Source organism: Salvelinus fontinalis, chromosome 41 (genome assembly GCF_029448725.1).
Source record: "Salvelinus fontinalis isolate EN_2023a chromosome 41, ASM2944872v1, whole genome shotgun sequence".
Classification (NCBI taxonomy): domain Eukaryota; kingdom Metazoa; phylum Chordata; class Actinopteri; order Salmoniformes; family Salmonidae; genus Salvelinus; species Salvelinus fontinalis.
Genome location: NC_074705.1, coordinates 8283703 through 8301799, shown reverse-complemented (window position 1 = coordinate 8301799; position 18097 = coordinate 8283703). Strand labels below are relative to the sequence as shown.

Genomic DNA, 18097 nt, shown 5'->3' with positions numbered 1-18097 from the left:
TGTAGCTCTAACTCCAAAAAGTTCTGGGATACTGTAAAGTCCATGGAAAACAAGAGCACCTCCTCCCAGCTGCCCACTGCACTGAGGCTAGATAACATGGTCACCACTGATAAGTCCGTGATAATCGAAAACTTCAACAAACATTTCTCAATGGCTGGCCATGCCTTTCACCTGGCGACTCCAACCTTGGCCAACAGCCCCGCCCCCCCCGCTGCTACTCGCCCAAGCCTCCCCAGCTTCTCCTTTACCCATATCCAGATAGCAGATGTTCTGAAAGAGCTGGAAAACCTGGACCCATACAAATCAGCTGGGCTTGACAATCTGGACCCCCTATTTCTGAAACTGTCCGCCGCCATTGTCGCACCCCCTATTACCAGCCTGTTCAACCTCTCCTTCGTATCATCTGAGATCCCCAAGGATTGGAAAGCTGCCGCTGTCATTCCCCTCTTCAAAGGGGGAGACACCCTGGACCCAAACTCTTACAGACCTATATCCATCCTGCCCTGCCTAGCTAAGGTCTTCGAAAGCCAAGTCAACAAACAGATCACTGACCATCTCGAATCCCACCGTACCTTCTCCGCTGTGCAATCCGGTTTCCGAGCCGGTCACGGGTGCACCTCAGCCACGCTCAAGGTATTAAACGATATCATAACCGCCATCGATAGGAAACATTACTGTGCAGCCGTCTTCATCGACCTGGCCAAGGCTTTCGACTCTGTCAATCACCATATTCTTATCGGCAGACTCAATAGCCTCGGTTTTTCTAATGACTGCCTTGCCTGGTTCACCAACTACTTTGCAGACAGAGTTCAGTGTGTCAAATCGGAGGGCATGTTGTCCGGTCCTCTGGCAGTCTCTATGGGGGTACCACAGGGTTCAATTCTCGGGCCGACTCTTTTCTCTGTTTACATCAATGATGTTGCTCTTGCTGCGGGCGATTCCCTGATCCACCTCTACGCAGACGACACCCTTCCCTGGCCCTTCCCTGGACACTGTGCTATCTAACCTCCAAATGAGCTTCAATGCCATACAACACTCCTTCCGTGGCCTCCAACTGCTCTTAAATGCTAGTAAAACCAAATGCATGCTTTTCAACCGTTCGCTGCCTGCACCCGCACGCCCGACTAGCATCACCACCCTGGACGGTTCCGACCTAGAATATGTGGACATCTATAAGTACCTAGGTGTCTGGCTAGACTGCAAACTCTCCTTCCAGACTCATATCAAACATCTCCAATCCAAAATCAAATCTAGAGTCGGCTTTCTATTCCGGAACAAAGCCTCCTTCACTCACGCCGCCAAACTTACCCTAGTAAAACTGACTATCCTACCGATCCTCGACTTCGATGTCATCTACAAAATAGCTTCCAATACTCTACTCAGCAAACTGGATGCAGTTTATCACAGTGCCATCCGTTTTGTTACTAATGCACCTTATACGACCCACCACTGCGACCTGTATGCCCTAGTCGGCTGGCCCTCGCTACATGTTCGTCGTCAGACCCACTGGCTCCAGGTCATCTACAAGGCTATGCTAGGTAAAGTGCCGCCTTATCTCAGTTCACTGGTCACAATGGCTACACCCACCCGTAGCACGCGCTCCAGCAGGTGTATCTCACTGATCATCCCTAAAGCCAAAACCTCATTTGGACGCCTTTCCTTCCAGTTCTCTGCTGCCTGCGACTGGAACGAATTGCAAAAATCTCTGAAGTTGGAGACTTATCTCCCTCAACAACTTTAAAAATCTGCTATCCGAGCAGCTAACCGATCGCTGTACATAGTCCATCTGTAAACTACCCACCCAATTTACCTACCTCACCCCATACTACTTTTATTTATTTACTTTTCTGCTCTTTTGCACACCAGTATCTCTTCTTGCACATGATCATCTGATGATTTATCACTCCAGTGTTAATCTGCTAAATTGTAATTATTCGATTTATTGCCTACCTCATGCCTTTTGCACACATTGTATATAGATTCTCTTTTTCCTACCATGTTATTGACTTGTTTATTGTTTACTCCATGTGTAACTCTGTGTTGTCTGTTCACACTGCTATGCTTTATCTTGGCCAGGTCGCAGTTGCAAATGAGAACTTGTTCTCAACTAGCCTACCTGGTTAAATAAAGGTGAAATAAAAAAAAAACTGATGACATCGAGTACCATTCCAGAACAAGGGGGACCAAGGAGGTGCACCTGCTCAAGTTCATGCCCAGATCCAGCCCCCGGCACACCAACTATCTGGACTTTGTTATGGACAATGTAAGAATGACCTCACACATCCTGTAGCAGGAGCATGTCTCTAGATCAGTTTGAAGTCGCTCTTTATTCTTGAAGTGGGGTCAGATTGAATTAATATTGGTTATACGGGAGGTAGATACAAGCATTTCACTACTCACAATAACATCTGCTAACCATGTGACCAATAAAATTTGATTTAGTATCCTTATCCTACAACATGTGACTAGAACAGAATGGACTGGCCACACGGCTTGTATTTACACAGTAGATCCTCCATTGCAGTTTATTGTCCCTGCTGAACATACATACTACAACTGCAAGGTCATGAAGGTGCCAAAGCTCAAAGGGAAACATCATATGTATCGGGTAAATGACCACTCGCGTTTCATGGTCTAATAATTATACAATGACATGCATGCATACACGGCCATGATGGGGAAGACTAACTACCAGTAAGAGCCTTCACACTGTCAGTTTCACCCACTAAATGCATGCTCTTCAATCGATTACTACCTGCCCGCCCGTCCAGCATCACTACTCTGGACGGCTCCGACATAGAATATGTGGATAACTACAAATACCTAGGTGTCTGGCTAGACTGAACTCTCCTTCGACTCACATTAAGCATCTCAATCCAAAATTAAATCTAGAATCGGCTTCCTATTTCGCAACAAAGCATCCTTCACTCATGCTGCCAAACATACCCTTGTAAAACTGACCGTCCTACTGATCCTCGACATCGGCGACATCCTTACAAAATAGCCTCCAACACTCTACTCAACAAATTGGATGCAGTCTACCAGTGCCGTCCGTTTTGTCACCAAAGCCCCATATACTACCCACCACTGCGACCTGTATGCTCTCGTTGGCTGTCCCTCGCTTCATACTCGCCGCCAAACCCACTGGCTCCAGGTCATCTACAAGTCTCTGCTAGGTAAAGCCCCGCCTTATCTCGGCTCACTGGTCACCATAGCAGCACCCACTCGTAGCACGCGCTCTAGCAGGTATATTTCACTGGTCACCCCCAAAGCCAATTTCTGCTTTGGCTGCCTTTCCTTCCAGTTCTCTGCTGCCAATGACTGGAACGAACTGCAAAAATCACTGAAGATGGAGACTCATATCTCCCTCACTAGCTTTAAGCATCAGCTGTCAGAGCAGCTCACAGATCACTGCACCTGTACATAGCCCATCTGTATTTATTTATCTTGCTCCTTTGCACCCCAGTATCTCTACTTGCACATTAATCTTCTGCACATCTACCATTCCAGTGCTTTAATTGCTATATTGTAATTACTTTGCCACCATAGCCTATTTATTGCACATCTTACCTCATTTGCACTCACTGTAAATATATACTTTTTCTTTTTCTACTGTATTATTGATTATGTTTTGTTTATTCCATGTGTAACTCTGCTGTATGTGTCAAACTGCTATGCTTTATCTTGGCCAGGTCGCAGTTGCAAATGAGAACTTGTTCTCAACTAGCCTACCTGGTTAAATAAAGGTGGGAGAAAAAAAATAATCTGTTTCTAGATGGGAACTGTCTGGTTGGTTCAGTGGATAGTCCAGACTATGTAAACCATAATGTCTGTGCCCCACAGAGGTATTGTGGAGATGTTGAAGACTAAAGCTTGGGACCAGGTGTCCATTGCTGTGCATGAGGCCACAATGAAGAAGGTCCCTCAGATTGGGTTAATCAGCAACGAACATGTAAGCAGCCACTCAATGACAATGTTACAACATCCAAACCTACTGTTTATTCTGCTCCTCCAGAATAACTACACCATATATTAGGGAAGCATCCTCAACATGATGGCTACCCCTTCCGTGAGTTGCAGGAGTGATCCAACTGGACTGGGTCTGTGACGAGTTGCAGGAGTGATCCAACTGGACTGGGTCTGTGAAGAGTTAACCGGCAACAATAGCTTCTGGTTCAGAAGGCTGAATGTCTTCAAAATGAGTCTCCCATGCAATAGTAGAAAGTGTAAACTTATGTTTATTCATGATGTATAAAATGTAAGAAATCCATTGATGTCTTCCTATGATTTATGTTAAATGTCTTACCATGTCATTTAGGCTATAATAATCCTTGTGGAAGTAGACCACGAAGCCTGTCATGCTATTTCACAGAGTTTTTATATTTATTTATGCGTAGACTGGCTGGCTAGGTACTAGAGTTTGGCTTTATGGACCCAATAACACTACAATATGTACAGTTGAATGTTTGTGCTGTAGTGTTCAGGCGTCCCACCTTAAGCTTCTTGACCACAGTAGAAGTCCAACCCTTGCTGCCATAGCTCTTAGTTCAAACTCATTTTTGGTTCTATGGCCTTATGAGTTTTGAGAGTTTTCTGTGCAGTCTAATTTTGATTGTGCTGCTTAAACACGTTCCATCCTTGAAGAATGCCACAAGTAAATTATACAGTCACTGATTTCCTTTTTTTAAATATTTAACAGTAGGCTATTTGGCTTTCCTTTACAGTCATGAACTTGCTCCAGCCCTTATTTATTTTAAGTGATTGTCTTTAGCTTTCCTGCTGTAGTTATCAATTGTAATATGAACTATAATTTATATTGTTTTTATGATGCACAGAATTGATGCAGATTTTTATTGACTGCAAAATCTGAGAACCGGAACTCTTAATGCTAGAATCCTTTATTTTCAAATGGTGTCACCATTTTGATTCTTGGAGAATATCTCGGGTTTATAAATACCTCGAGTTTAGTTCAACTGTCGTACCCCACCAGAATCCAAAATATACGCCTTTTCTACGCCAATGTTTGTGCATTGTATCGCCTCAATGGTGACATACCTGGCCTTTTTATCAAAATGAGCACTGTTGCAGAGTATCTTTAATGTGGATAGCCACATGTTGCTGCTGAGAAGGTAATTACATTAATCTCCAATTGCAGCTGACTCTTCATACAGCATGTGCTGCCTTTCCAGCTGCTTGTCAGCCATCAAGTATTCATGACGTGTAACTTCAAAATACATAAATCATCCCTGTATGCTACGTTTTGTATCATGATGCAAAATGCATCATACATGGATGAGTTCTGTATTTTGAACGTTGCATATTTTAACTGGATGGCTGACAAGCAAATGTCCTGTCATTGGACTAACAAACCAAATACCTAGAGTCCTGCCGACTGTCTTCTTAAATGGAAGAAAACGAAACTGAGGGACCCCCTGAATTTACCCAACAGAATTAACGCAACAGTTGAGAATAATTAACGTAGCCGGTCAGGAGAATTAGGATTAGCTAAAATGGTAGTTTTCAACAACTGTGGTCCCCGACACGCCCGACTCGTTGGAGCTAAACCATTCTAGGCACAGCTTCAGAAACTATCAGTCCTGACAAACCATCAGTATTATAACACCGGTACTCAGTTCTGGTGAGCTCCTGCCAAAGTCATGCAAAGCACCACAATGGAGAAAGACATGACACGGCAGTGTAAACACTTTCCCCTGTCAAGTTCTGAATGTCCAAAGTGAAGATAAATTCTGCTTGTTTCTCTTCAGCATCCTATAATGTGGCACGACGTCAGGCTTTTCCCTCTGCTGGTTGTCATAAATCATGAATGGGTTAGGCATCTTTTACAAAACTTCACATGTGGACAAATAATGTTTTAGCAGAGAGTTTGCATTAGTTTAATGTGGTGCATGTCAATGCTACCTCAAACATCCTCTACATTTCTCAAGTAAAGCAAGGACCATACAGCCTCACCTTCCCAAAGACATTTCCAATATTGCACAATGTTTACAATTAGCTTCATTCATGGACAAATAACAATAGTTTTAAAGCATGTAAACAGATGTAACTTCCCCAAAAAGTAGATGTCCGAGCTCAACTAAAGTATAGAGGGTAGGAGGGGAAACGTAATGCACAAAACACAAGTGAACAACAATGCTTTCTTCCCCCTCAATAAAGGCATGACATGCTTGAGACTGAGGAGCAGGATAATAAGGGAACACTTCCCGTTATGTCGGAATATAACTGATGTTTTTATCTGCATGATCTGGTTTGTCAGATTGTCGAACATTTACATCAGGTGTTACTGCGACAGCCGATGTGATACGTTCCACAACTGTTGCAGTAGAAGTACATTATTCAACTGATTGTCGTTCCCCAATGACTCGTTTAAATTGCTCAAGAGAGGACATAGTATTTCAGACGTTAAAAGCTGGTGATATTTTTCCTCAAGTACCAGTATAATTTTCATCACGTGGCACAAACAATGAGATGAATAGGATAATCCTGATTATAAACTGGGTGGTTCGAGCCCTGAAAGCTGATTGGCTGACAGCCGTTGTATACCACGGTTATGACAAAACATGTATTTTTACTACTCTAATTACGTTGGTAACCCGTTAATAATAGCAATAAGGCACCTCGGGGTTTGTGATATTTGGCCAACAAATAGCTCTTAGCCGTGGTATGTTGGCCATATACCACACCTCCTCGGGCCTTATTGCTTAGTTAATATTGTGCCACGTGTATTTCCACCCATCTGATGTACTTGACATATACCTATCGAGAAACACACATATACAACATAAAAATAAACATCACCTTACACATTAACATCAGACTTTGGCTTGGGGGACAGGAGGGAGCAGAGTCCATTTTCACTTCAAAATATATTGACATTAAAAGAAGATTATACATGAAACACACTCCTTTTTAGTCTTTCTTCCTCTGGATGGATAAACTTGCTGGAGCAGACATGGACCCCAAGTAGCACAGAGAGATAGTGCCACGTGTTACAGAGAACAGAGAGAGATTAATGGGAAGAAATGCTTTAGGGGTAATCATGGCACAGGGCGACGTAAGAGCTATAGGAGGACAGGTCCTCTTAAGAGCTATTGGAGGAGGATAGGTCCTCTTTGCTGTCCGTTTGTGCAGAATATTCCCCCTTCACAAGTTAGTTGAGGAGTCCAGCCTCGGTCACAGTCAGTGAGGAGTGTTCCCAGGGTCAGTAACACGTTCCCTCTGTGTCTCTTGGTGAATCACTGGATATACTGTACAGATGGGCACAACACTGAATGAATCTGGGATTACAATATGTGTGGATATGTTTCATTGAAGCTTTTGCTCCAGCAAGTCCTCGCTTGGTTTGAATTTTCTGGGTGTGTGTTAATACAATGCCTGATATATCAAAGTTCAAAGGTCATAGGGAGGTCAGAGATGCAAATAGCCATGACAACCAATAAGTACATCACTGCTGGGCCAATAGGGCGCTCCGATTAGCCTTCATCTTCTCCAGGCGCTTGGCCAGGTGGCTGTTACTGGCCTCCAGCTCATCAATCCTGTCCAGGGCAGACCTCAGCTAGAGAGAATGGAGAGAAAAAGTTTAGAGATTGAGAGGGGAGAAGCAACCTAAAGGCAACAACGTATACCTGGCGTAGACTTGATGCAAAAAAATGTGGGGTTGACATACTAGATATGACCCAATGACTTGTGGGTACTGTGATTCTTTAGTTGTTTTTGTAAACCTGACATTATAGTAGCCTACTTCTCTCTGTAGCTTGCGTTTCTCCACTTTGAGCTCGTCCTCTACTTTCTCTGCGCTCTCAGAGGCCGACTTGTAACGAGTCACCTGACCCTCCAACCGGATGATCTGGCCAAGAGAGAAATGAGGGGGTGAATAAATGGATTGATGGATGAAATGTGATATGCCTCATACTAGACTGAACACGTGACTTGTACAGTCTTGTACATATTCCATGGAGCTCCTAGTGGAGCAAATGGTCAATAGTCTCCAACCCAGACTGTACAAGATACTGCTTATTATCTCACGTTTACCATGAGGAATGGGATTGGTCAGGTGTTTCATGGATATAGTCATACAGGTCTTCCTCTGTCTAGGAACTAAAACAGTACTTACATTCTGTTCCAGGGCTGTGACTTCCTGTTCTGATTTCACCAGTTTAAACTTGAGGTCACTGATTTGCCGGTTGGCATCCCCTGTAGAAGAAGAAATAAAGATAGAAGGATGTTGTATAGGTTTCATAATGTATACTACACTCACACACTTGACAAAGTACACTAGGGAGACAGCCAGGTAAAAGGCTAGATCTGTCTTAGTAAACGTGAGATGTGACTCACTCTGTAAGTCGAGGATGTGGGGGTCCATGCCGTTCTCAAGTCCGTCCTCCTCAGGACTCAAACCCTCTGTCCCGTTCCTCTGTTTCCCCTCCAGCTGAGACTTCAGCCTCTTCACCTGATCAGCTAAACTCTCCCTCTCATCAACTATTTTCCTCAGTCTGACTTCTGCAATACAGACAGCTGACTTTGAATCAACAGCATGAAATTCTAATAGTTGTTTAGTAAAAGGGTAGTTTGAGTAGTCGAGGTCACTAATAGAGTAGTTTTGCACGGCAACATTTACCACACGGTTCAATTAACAGCCTTGTTTTTTAGTTTCTAATCTGTATTATTTTTTTAATAGATACAACACATTGTACTTAATTACCCAGATGTTTTTATATATATATACACAGTACCAGTTAAACGTTTGGACACACCTACTCATTCAAGGGTTTTTCTTTATTTAGACTTTTTCTACATTGTAGAATAATAGTGAAGACATCAAAACTATGAAATTACACATATGGAATCATGTAGTAACCAAAAAAGTGTTAAACAAATCAAACTATATTTTAGATTCTTCAAAGTAGCCACCCTTTGCCTTGATGAGAGCTTTGCACACTCTTGGCATTCTCTCAACCAGCTTCATGAGGAATGCTTTTCCAACAGCCTTGAAGGATTTCCCACATATGCTGGGCACTTGTTGCTGCTTTTCCTTCACTGCGGTCCAACTCATCCTAAACCATTTCAATTGGGTTGAGGTCGGGTGATTGTGGAGGCTAGGTCATCGGATGCGCACTCCATCACTCTCCTTGGTAAAATAGCCCTTACACAGCCTGGAGGTGTGATGGGTCATTGTCCTGTTGAAAAACAAATAATAGTCCCACTAAGTGCAAACCAGATGGGATTGCATATCACTGCAGAATGCTGTGGTAGCCATGCTGGTTAAGTGTGCCTTTAATTATAAATAATTCACTGACAGTGTCACCGGCAAAGCACCATCACACCCCCTCTTCCATGCTTCATGGTGGGAACCACATATACGGAGATCATCCATTCACCTACTCTGCTTCTCACAAAGACACTGCGGTTGGAACCAAAAAAATAATAATCGCAAATTTGGACTCATCAGACCAAAGGACAGATTTCCACCAGTCTAATGTCCATTGCTAGTGTTTTTTGGCCCAAGCAAGTCTTCTTATTATTGGTGTCCTGTAGTAGTGGTTTCTTTGCAGCAATTCAACCATGAAGGCCTGATTCACACAGTCTCCTCTGAACAGTTGATGTTGAGATGTGTCTGTTACTTGAAATCTGTGAAGCATCTATTTGGGCTGCAATTTCTGAGGCTGGTAACTCTAATGAACTTATTCTCGGGGTGGTAGGTAGCCTAGTGGTTAGAGTGTTGGACTTGTAACTGAAAGGTTGCAAGATCAAATCCACGAGCTCACAAGGTAAAAATCTGTCGTTCTGCCCCTGAACAAGGCAGTTAACCCACTGTTCCTAAGCCGTCATTGAAATTAAGAATTTGTTCTTAACTGACTTGCCTAGTTAAATAAAGGTAACATCTTAAATAATACTTTTTTATCTGCAGCAGAGGTAACTCTGGGTCTTCCTTTCCTGTGGCGGTCCTCATGAGAGCCAGTTTCATCATAGTGCTTGATGGTTTTTGCGACTGCACTTGAAGAAATGTAAAACGTTCTTGAAATTTTCCGGATTGACTGACCTTCATGTCTTAAAGTAATGATGAACTGTCATTTCTCTTTGCTTATTTGAGCTGTTCTTGCCATAATATGGACTTGGTCTTTAACTATTTGGCTATCTTCTGTACACCACCCCAACCTTGTCACAACACAACTGATTGGCTCAAACGCATTAAAAAGGAAAGAAATTCCACAAATGAACTTTTAACATGGCACACCTGTTCATTTAAATGCATTACAGGTGACTACCTCATGACGCTGGTTAAGAGAATGCCAAGAGTGTGCAAAGCTGTCATCAATTCAAAGAGTGGCTACTTTGAAGAATCTCAAATATAAACAATATTTTAATTTGTTTAACACTTTTTTACTACATGGTTCCATATGTGTTATTTCATAGTTGTGATGTCTTCACTATTATTCTACAATGTAGAAAATAGTAAAAAAATTGTAAAAAAAGAAAAGAAAAACCCTGGAATGAGTAGGTGTGTCCAAACTTTTGACTGGGACTATATAAAATAGACAGTATATACTTAATTCATTGCAATTATAAAACATTTCACCCAACTGATCACAATCTGCAGTTCATTGAAAACCTGAGAATATGGACACAGTTGCTTACCACTGAAATACTGTACAGTATGTTGGAGGGACTGTGAGTATGGATGAAAAGAGTTTAAAACAGCTGACACATACAAATGAGTGGAGATAACATGTCATGCGATTGATATATTCTCCCACGTATTACCTATTTAATCATGTAATTGTTATCTAGTATGTTGCATGTAAAAACCTGACACATGAACAATACAGAATTGTTGTTGTGTAATATAATCCTGTCCCCTGTGCATAAATGGAAGCTTGGTGAGGTTTATGGAACCCAGAAATCAGTGCAATAGTGCAAAATAAAACAAAACCAATCGCTCTTCAACATGGTTCATTTATTCAAGGCACTAAATAAGTCATTAAATAAAACATGTAATTCCTTTGAGTAAAACAAAGAAACCCACAGAGACTGGCTGCTACCCCAGTCAGTAGTATATTACACATCAAATAACACTTTGAGAGTAGTGATCATCAACTAGTTTACTTTGCAAGGATCTTTGCCTTTGCCCTTTCTATTGCCCTTTACTCCCTTTCTTACGCCTTTCTCCTGTTTCTGGGCTTCTTCCACTGGGGGGCGCTCTCTCTCCTCCTCCACCGCCTCGGGTAATGGCTGTATCTCTTGGCCAAGTGCCGAGGGTCCGGGTGACGAGCTGATGTGTTCTTCTTCTACAGGTAGATATGTTTCCTCCTTTTTCACAAGTAGAACGGCTTCTTCACAACTGTCTATATATCCAGTGTCCCCATCGTTTAACTCATTGTCTCCCCCTGCTGGTGAACTTGTTGAAGCCTCCCTCTGTTCTGTCTGTTGCTCCTCCTGAATGGCTTCCTGCTGGAGATTCTCCTCATAGATGTTCTCCTCAATGATGCACCATTCTTCTCTCTCTACACAACTGGGTGATTCTGACCTGATCCTGTCTGGGCTGGGCTCTACCTCCTCTGTCCTGTCCGAGATAACCTCTCCACTAGAGTCGCTGATCCTCTGCGTTCTAGCTACATCCAGTGAGTTTTCCGTCAGTACCTGATCACTCTCGGATAGTTTACATATACATTTACAGGTACATCCTTGTTTCTCCCTTGATTCTGCTACATCCATCTTCTGATCACCTTGAACTCCTGGTAAGGTCATTTCTAAGCTGGTCTCTAGCCTCTCTGGTAAATCAGGGATCACCTGTTCGTCTAGTTTAGTCTTCCCCTCTGTTATGATAGGTGTTACCGTTTTGGCAGAGAGAGTGGATGGGGGCTCCTTTGCCTGAAGCTCTTTGTTATTTGGTTCATCTTCCTTCATGCCACATAGAGATTCCTGCCAAATCTGATCTGGCTTGCTCTCCACTGAACTCGACTCCAGCTCTTCAGCCCTCTCAGATAATTTCTGTCCGTCAGAGTCTGTGATCTTTGGCACAGTTTCCACAGAGCTTTCTGTACTGAAATGATCATTCTTATGTTGCTGAAGTTCTAGAGAATTCTGTCCATCTTTCTCAAATTCACTTAACGTGTTTATTATGAGCTGATCTGTCTTGATTCCAGCCTCGTCAGGACATTCAGAGATAAACAGTTCAATAGAGACTGTAGATGAGACAGCAGATGTTCCAGTAGATGTTACTTGGCCAGTCTCTGCCTGATGCCCTGGTTTATTCTTCATCTTCATCCCTATTGTTTCTGTTTTGTTTAATGATCCCTGAGAGATGGGATTTGGGCTGGTCTTTGCCTCCCCTAGAGATACAGAAATCCTCAGAATCATCTTCATCATCTCAGATTCCGTGATCCTTGAGTTTTCTGGAATGACTTGATCTTTAGTCCCAGGATCATACTCCTGGGTGTGCTCTCCTTTCAGGTCACTTTGAGATTCACTTTGGATTTGACTAAGAGTGGCCTCTGTCTCAACACAGGGAGTTGGGCCAGAGATGTCCTGTTCTTCAAAGTCAGTAGACATAGCTGTGAGAAGCTCTGTGTTTTCCCGTCCATTCTCGAGGTTTGTGTTTTCCTCACATTGTCCGTCAGTGCCACTGCTTACTGGTACAGCTTCCTTTTTACTTTCTCCACTGTTTTCCTCATTCTCTGCCTGTTCCAGAGATTCTGGTTCAAATCCTCTTTGATTCACCCCATCTCCATTGTCACCGCTACCATCTGCATTTTCCTTTTGAACCAAAATGTCTCCCTCAAGTTCAACAGGTTCCACCAGGGTTTCTGTGTCGCAGTATTGGGGTTTCTCTACTTCATATTCAACCTGAGTCTCTTTGTCACCAAAATGCACCAAAATGGCTTCTTCAGGTGCAGCAACATCTACCTGGGTCTCTTGGTTACAGTACTTGGACTGCTCTGCTTCAGTGTCTGTTTGTTGCTGCAGGCTGTCATTCAACTTGTCTTGGTTCAACTTGTCAGAAGAGTCTATCTCCAGTACTGCCCTCTCCTGGTCATGTGAGTAGTTGTCAGCCTCATGTAGAAGTCTGCTTCCCCCTGGTTTCCTCACCTCACCATGGTCCAACTGCATCTCTGGTGCTTCGCCTGGAAGATCACAGGGAATAGATTGGAGGGCCAAACACAGGCCATTCTTCAGCGTCTGAGATTGCAAGCACGGAAATTCAATGATTGCTGGAGGGGAATTAATTTGGAGCCATTTGTAGAGAATACAATCAATGCCTTGATCCCGGCTGAATTAGAATGCAGAATCAGCAACTGACTCAACAGGATTAATTAACATTATGATGATAATCCCACGGAGGACAATACTGCAAAACAATGACGTCAGAAAAAAGAAAAAGAAAGCCAACCATCCTCGTTTTGTATCCCATCATGCAACACAAACATAACCCTGACATTTCTAACAGTGATTCATCCAAATGACAGAAGACAAATCAAATACAAAACATGACTGCACAATATCATTCAACATGATTTGAGTAGGATGGTGGTAAATAAGCAGAGATCAGATATGAGCAATTGCACCGGTGGGTTATTTTCTTACCAAGCATGCTCTCCCCACCATGAGATGGCTGAGCCAATCGGGAGGTAGAGTCTGCACTGAGAGGCCCGTCAATCATCTGTCCTGCATCCCCATTGGTGGTTACTTCAGGTGACAGCACTATCCCATTTTTCTGATTTGGGAGAGAACGAACAAAATAAATCTGAATAATCTTTCAGAAAGTCTTTTGTCCATTAGAACTTCCTATTGTTCTAGTGTTTGCTGACATGTGCATGGAGGCCCTCTTTGAAGTCATGATGAGGAAACCTTCACTCAGCAGTACTTCAAGGTGCTGTACCTTCAGAGTGTCTTTGAGGTGGACCACCTGATCCCTGAGCTTATCCCGCTCATCCCGCGCGCCGGCGTCTGAGAATTCCCTCTGCCTCTCTAAGGCCTGAGCCATACCCAAGCAGCAGCAGCAGGGGGAGGAGGAGGAGGAGGAGGAGGAGGAGGAGGAGGAGGAGGAGGAGGAGGAGGAGGAGGAGGAGGAGGAGGAGGAGGAAAAGTGGGTAAAGAAGGGAGAGAAGCATTGAGGGGAAAAAAGAGATACAGTGGAAATGTCTTGGTTAGTTTGGAGTGTTAAACTTGAGTAGCTGACAGAGGAATGGAAGCATTTTCTGTAGAACTTCCTGGAGCAATGATGCGGCTAACAGTTTGAGGTTCACCCTCTATTCCGCGAGCGTACCCCAATCTTTTTCTCCTTCCATCCGAGGGTCTCCTGCAGGTCGGAGATCTCCCTAACACAGCTGTCCCGTTTGAGACGGAGCTGGCCCACCTCCTGGCCACGGGACGAAAGCAAGATGGAGGAGAAGAAGGGACAGAGGAGAAGGGAGGGACAATCAGCATGCAGAGAGTATGCAGCAGGAAAAGAGACTACAGCAAGTTTAGCAAGAGGCCTAAGTTAGATCTATGTTAGTGTTATGTTCTGAGAGGAAGTACTGTTTTTGTTACCGTATTGTTGTTAGCAGGAAGTCTTTGTGATGACCTGAGTACTCACGGTTAGCAGTTCTTCACTCTGTTTCAGCGTCTCTCTCATCTCGTTAAACTGGCGCTGCAGAACACTGTGGGCGTGTCTCTCCCTCTCAAACTCCTTGGCCTTGTCGTTGTACTCTCGTTTAGACTCGTACAGCTGCTCCTCCAGCTCAATGAGCGAGTCCTTCAGCGTGTCCACCTGGTACATGAGGTTGGACTTCTCGTTGTGTAGCTGGGCGTTGGACACCATGGCCTTACGGTACTTCTCCTCAGACTCCACCAGGGAGTCCTGTTGAGATACAAAATGGAGGACAGTGGAGGGGTGAGAGGTCAGGGGAGAAACAAAGCAAAACAGTTAAGCAGTTAGTATCTTAACAACAACTACGCAGACGTTGTTCGTCTTCAACCGTGGAATACTTCCTGTAATAATCGTGTTTCTGGAGTCAACAAAATCATTCTAAAAACATGGACTGTAGACCATGGAACATCTCTTTCTCAGATATACTGTATGGTCCTACTCATAGAAGTATCTCTATGGTCCTACCTTTATCTCTCGAATGGAGGCCTCTGTCTCTACTGAGATAGAGGTGTCACAGCTGCCTCTGCGAGAGGAGGGCCCGCCCAGCGATGCTAGAGTGGCTGCTGAGAGGGTAGAGGCAGTCCTGGAACCCTGGGAGGAAACAGGACAGGGCCGTCTTGAAGGCTGTTTCACAACAGCCATATTCCCTACATCATCTTTAATACATTAAAAGCTAGAGTTTCAGATCAGGTGTGTGACCCGTACCTTTTCCAGGAAGTCCCTGTCTGACCTCTCCTCCACCTGTAGAGGGAAAAACAACTTGGTCACTCTCAGGAGAGGAGATACACATATTTACAATGTCACTCATTTAGTTGATTGACACACCATAAATCGAGGCCATGCCCGTACTGTATCCATCTCTGTATATCCACACACTGCATCACAACAAACATCTTTAGAGTCATTAACCCTCTCTGGAACCCCATCTGATTCTCAACCACGGACCCACTGGACACTACAGAGTTAGTCCTATCCACTGGACACTAGAGAGTTAATCACATCATGTTCACTGGAGACTACAGAGTTAGTCATATCACTGGACACTACAGAGTTAGTCCTATCCACTGGACACTACAGAGTTAGTCCTATCCACTGGACACTACAGAGTTAGTCCTATCCACTGGACACTACAGAGTTAGTCCTATCCACTGGACACTACAGAGTTAGTCCTATCCACTGGACACTACAGAGTTAGTCCTATCCACTGGACACTACAGAGCTAGTCCTATCCACTGGACACTACAGAGTTAGTCCTATCCACTGGACACTACAGAGTTAGTCCTATCCACTGGACACTACAGAGTTAGTCCTATCCACTAGACACTACAGAGTTAGTCCTATCCACTGGACACTACAGAGTTAGTCATATCATATCCACTGGACACTACAGAGTTAGTCATATCATATCCACTGGACACTACAGAGTTAGTCATATCATATCCACTGGACACTACAGAGTTAATCATATCATATCCACTGGACACTACAGAGTTAGTCATATCATATCAACTGGACACTACAGAGTTAGTCATATCATATCCACTGGACACTACAGAGTTAGTCATATCATATCCACTGGACACTACAGAGTTAGTCATATCATATCCACTGGACACTACAGAGTTAGTCATATCATATCTACTGGACACTACAGAGTTAGTCATATCATATCAACTGGACACTACAGAGTTAATCATATCATATCCACTGGACACTACAGAGTTAGTCATATCATATCCACTGGACACTACAGAGTTAATCTTATCATATCCACTGAGACTACAGCGTTAGTCATATCATATCCACTAGACACTACAGAGTTAGTCATATCATATCAACTGAGACTACAGAGTGAATCATATCATATCCACTGAGACTACAGAGTTAATCATATCATATCAACTGGACACTACAGTTAATCATATCACTGGACACTACAGAGTTAGTCATATCATATCAACTGGACACTACTTTTTTTATTTTTTTATTTAACCTTTATTTAACCAGGTAGGCAAATTGAGAACACGTTCTCATTTACAATTGCGACCTGGCCAAGATAAAGCAAAGCAGTTCGACACATACAACAACACATAGTTACACATGGAGTAAAAACAAACATATAGTCAATAATACAGTGAAAAAATAAATAAGTCTATATACAATGTGAGCAAGTGAGGTGAGATAAGGGAGGTGAAGGCAAACAGATATATGTATAAATAAATAAAAATATAAAAAGGCCATGGAGGCGAAGTGAGTACAACACAGCAAGTAAAATAAAAACTAAAAAAACACTGGAATGGTTGGTTTGCATTGGAAGAAAGTGCAAAGTAGAGACAGAAATAATGGGGTGCAAAGGAGCAAAATAAATTAATAAATAAATACAGTAGGTAAAGAGGTAGTTGTTTGGGCTAAATTGTAGATGGGTTATGTACAGGTGCAGTAATCTATGAGCTGCTCTGACAGCTGGTGCTTAAAGCTAGTGAGGGAGATAGGTGTTTCCAGTTTCAGAGATTTTTGTAGTTCGTTCCAGTCATTGGCAGCAGAGAACTGGAAGGAGAGGCGTCCAAAGGAGGAATTGGTTTTGGGGGTGACTAGAGAGATATACCTGCTGGAGCGCGTGCTACAGGTAGGTGCTGCTATGGTGACCAGCGAGCTGAGATAAGGGGGGACTTTACCTAGCAGGGTGTTGTAGATGACCTGGAACCAGTGGGTTTGGCGACGAGTATGAAGCGAGGGCCAGCCAACGAGAGTGTACAGGTCGCAGTGGTGGGTAGTATATGGGGCTTTGGTGACAAAACGGATGGCACTGTGATAGACTGCATCCAATTTATTGAGTAGGGTTTTGGGGGCTATTTTGTAAATGACATCACCGAAGTCGAGGATTGGTAGGATGGTCAGTTTTACAAGGGTATGTTTGGCAGCATGAGTAAAGGATGCTTTGTTGCGGAATAGGAAGCCAATTCTAGATTTGACTTTGGATTGGAGATGTTTGATGTGGGTCTGGAAGGAGAGTTTACAGTCTAACCAGACACCTAGGTATTTGTAGTTGTCCACATATTCTAAGTCAGAGCCGTCCAAAGTAATGATGTTGGACAGGCGGGCAGGAGCAGGCAGCGATCGGTTGAAGAGCATGCATTTGGTTTTACTTGTATTTAAGAGCAGTTGGAGGCCACGGAAGGAGAGTTGTATGGCATTGAAGCTCGCCTGGAGGGTTGTTAACACAGTGTCAAAAGGGCCAGAAGTATACAGAATAGTGTCGTCTGCGTAGAGGTGGATCAGAGAATCACCAGCAGCAAGAGCGACATCATTGATGTAAACAGAGAAGAGAGTCGGTCCAAGAATTGAACCCTGTGGCACCCCCATAGAGACTGCCAGAGGCCCGGACAACAGACCCTCCGATTTGACACACTGAACTCTATCAGAGAAGTAGTTGGTGAACCAGGCGAGGCA

General features: G+C 43.5%; 1 protein-coding gene across 16 annotated transcripts in view; it reads right to left on the bottom strand.

Annotated features, from left to right (window-relative positions):
* Positions 1-5865: 5865 nt before the first annotated feature.
* LOC129840681 (leucine-rich repeat flightless-interacting protein 2-like) overlaps positions 5866-18097 on the bottom strand; it is a 42959-nt gene continuing 30727 nt past the window's right edge. For 15 of the 16 annotated variants that reach the window (XM_055908733.1, XM_055908738.1, XM_055908740.1 and 12 more), the window contains 10 exons: positions 15353-15388; positions 15113-15238; positions 14594-14857; positions 14282-14374; positions 13895-13990; positions 13600-13729; positions 8353-8517; positions 8132-8211; positions 7760-7864; positions 5866-7573 (listed from right to left, as the gene is read on the bottom strand). In XM_055908733.1, coding sequence (XP_055764708.1) covers positions 7463-7573; positions 7760-7864; positions 8132-8211; positions 8353-8517; positions 13600-13729; positions 13895-13990; positions 14282-14374; positions 14594-14857; positions 15113-15238; positions 15353-15388 — 1206 coding nt within the window. In that variant the 3' untranslated portion in view covers positions 5866-7462. The remainder of the gene's footprint in view (positions 7574-7759; positions 7865-8131; positions 8212-8352; positions 8518-13599; positions 13730-13894; positions 13991-14281; positions 14375-14593; positions 14858-15112; positions 15239-15352; positions 15389-18097) is intronic. The other variant, XM_055908741.1, reaches the window with a different exon arrangement.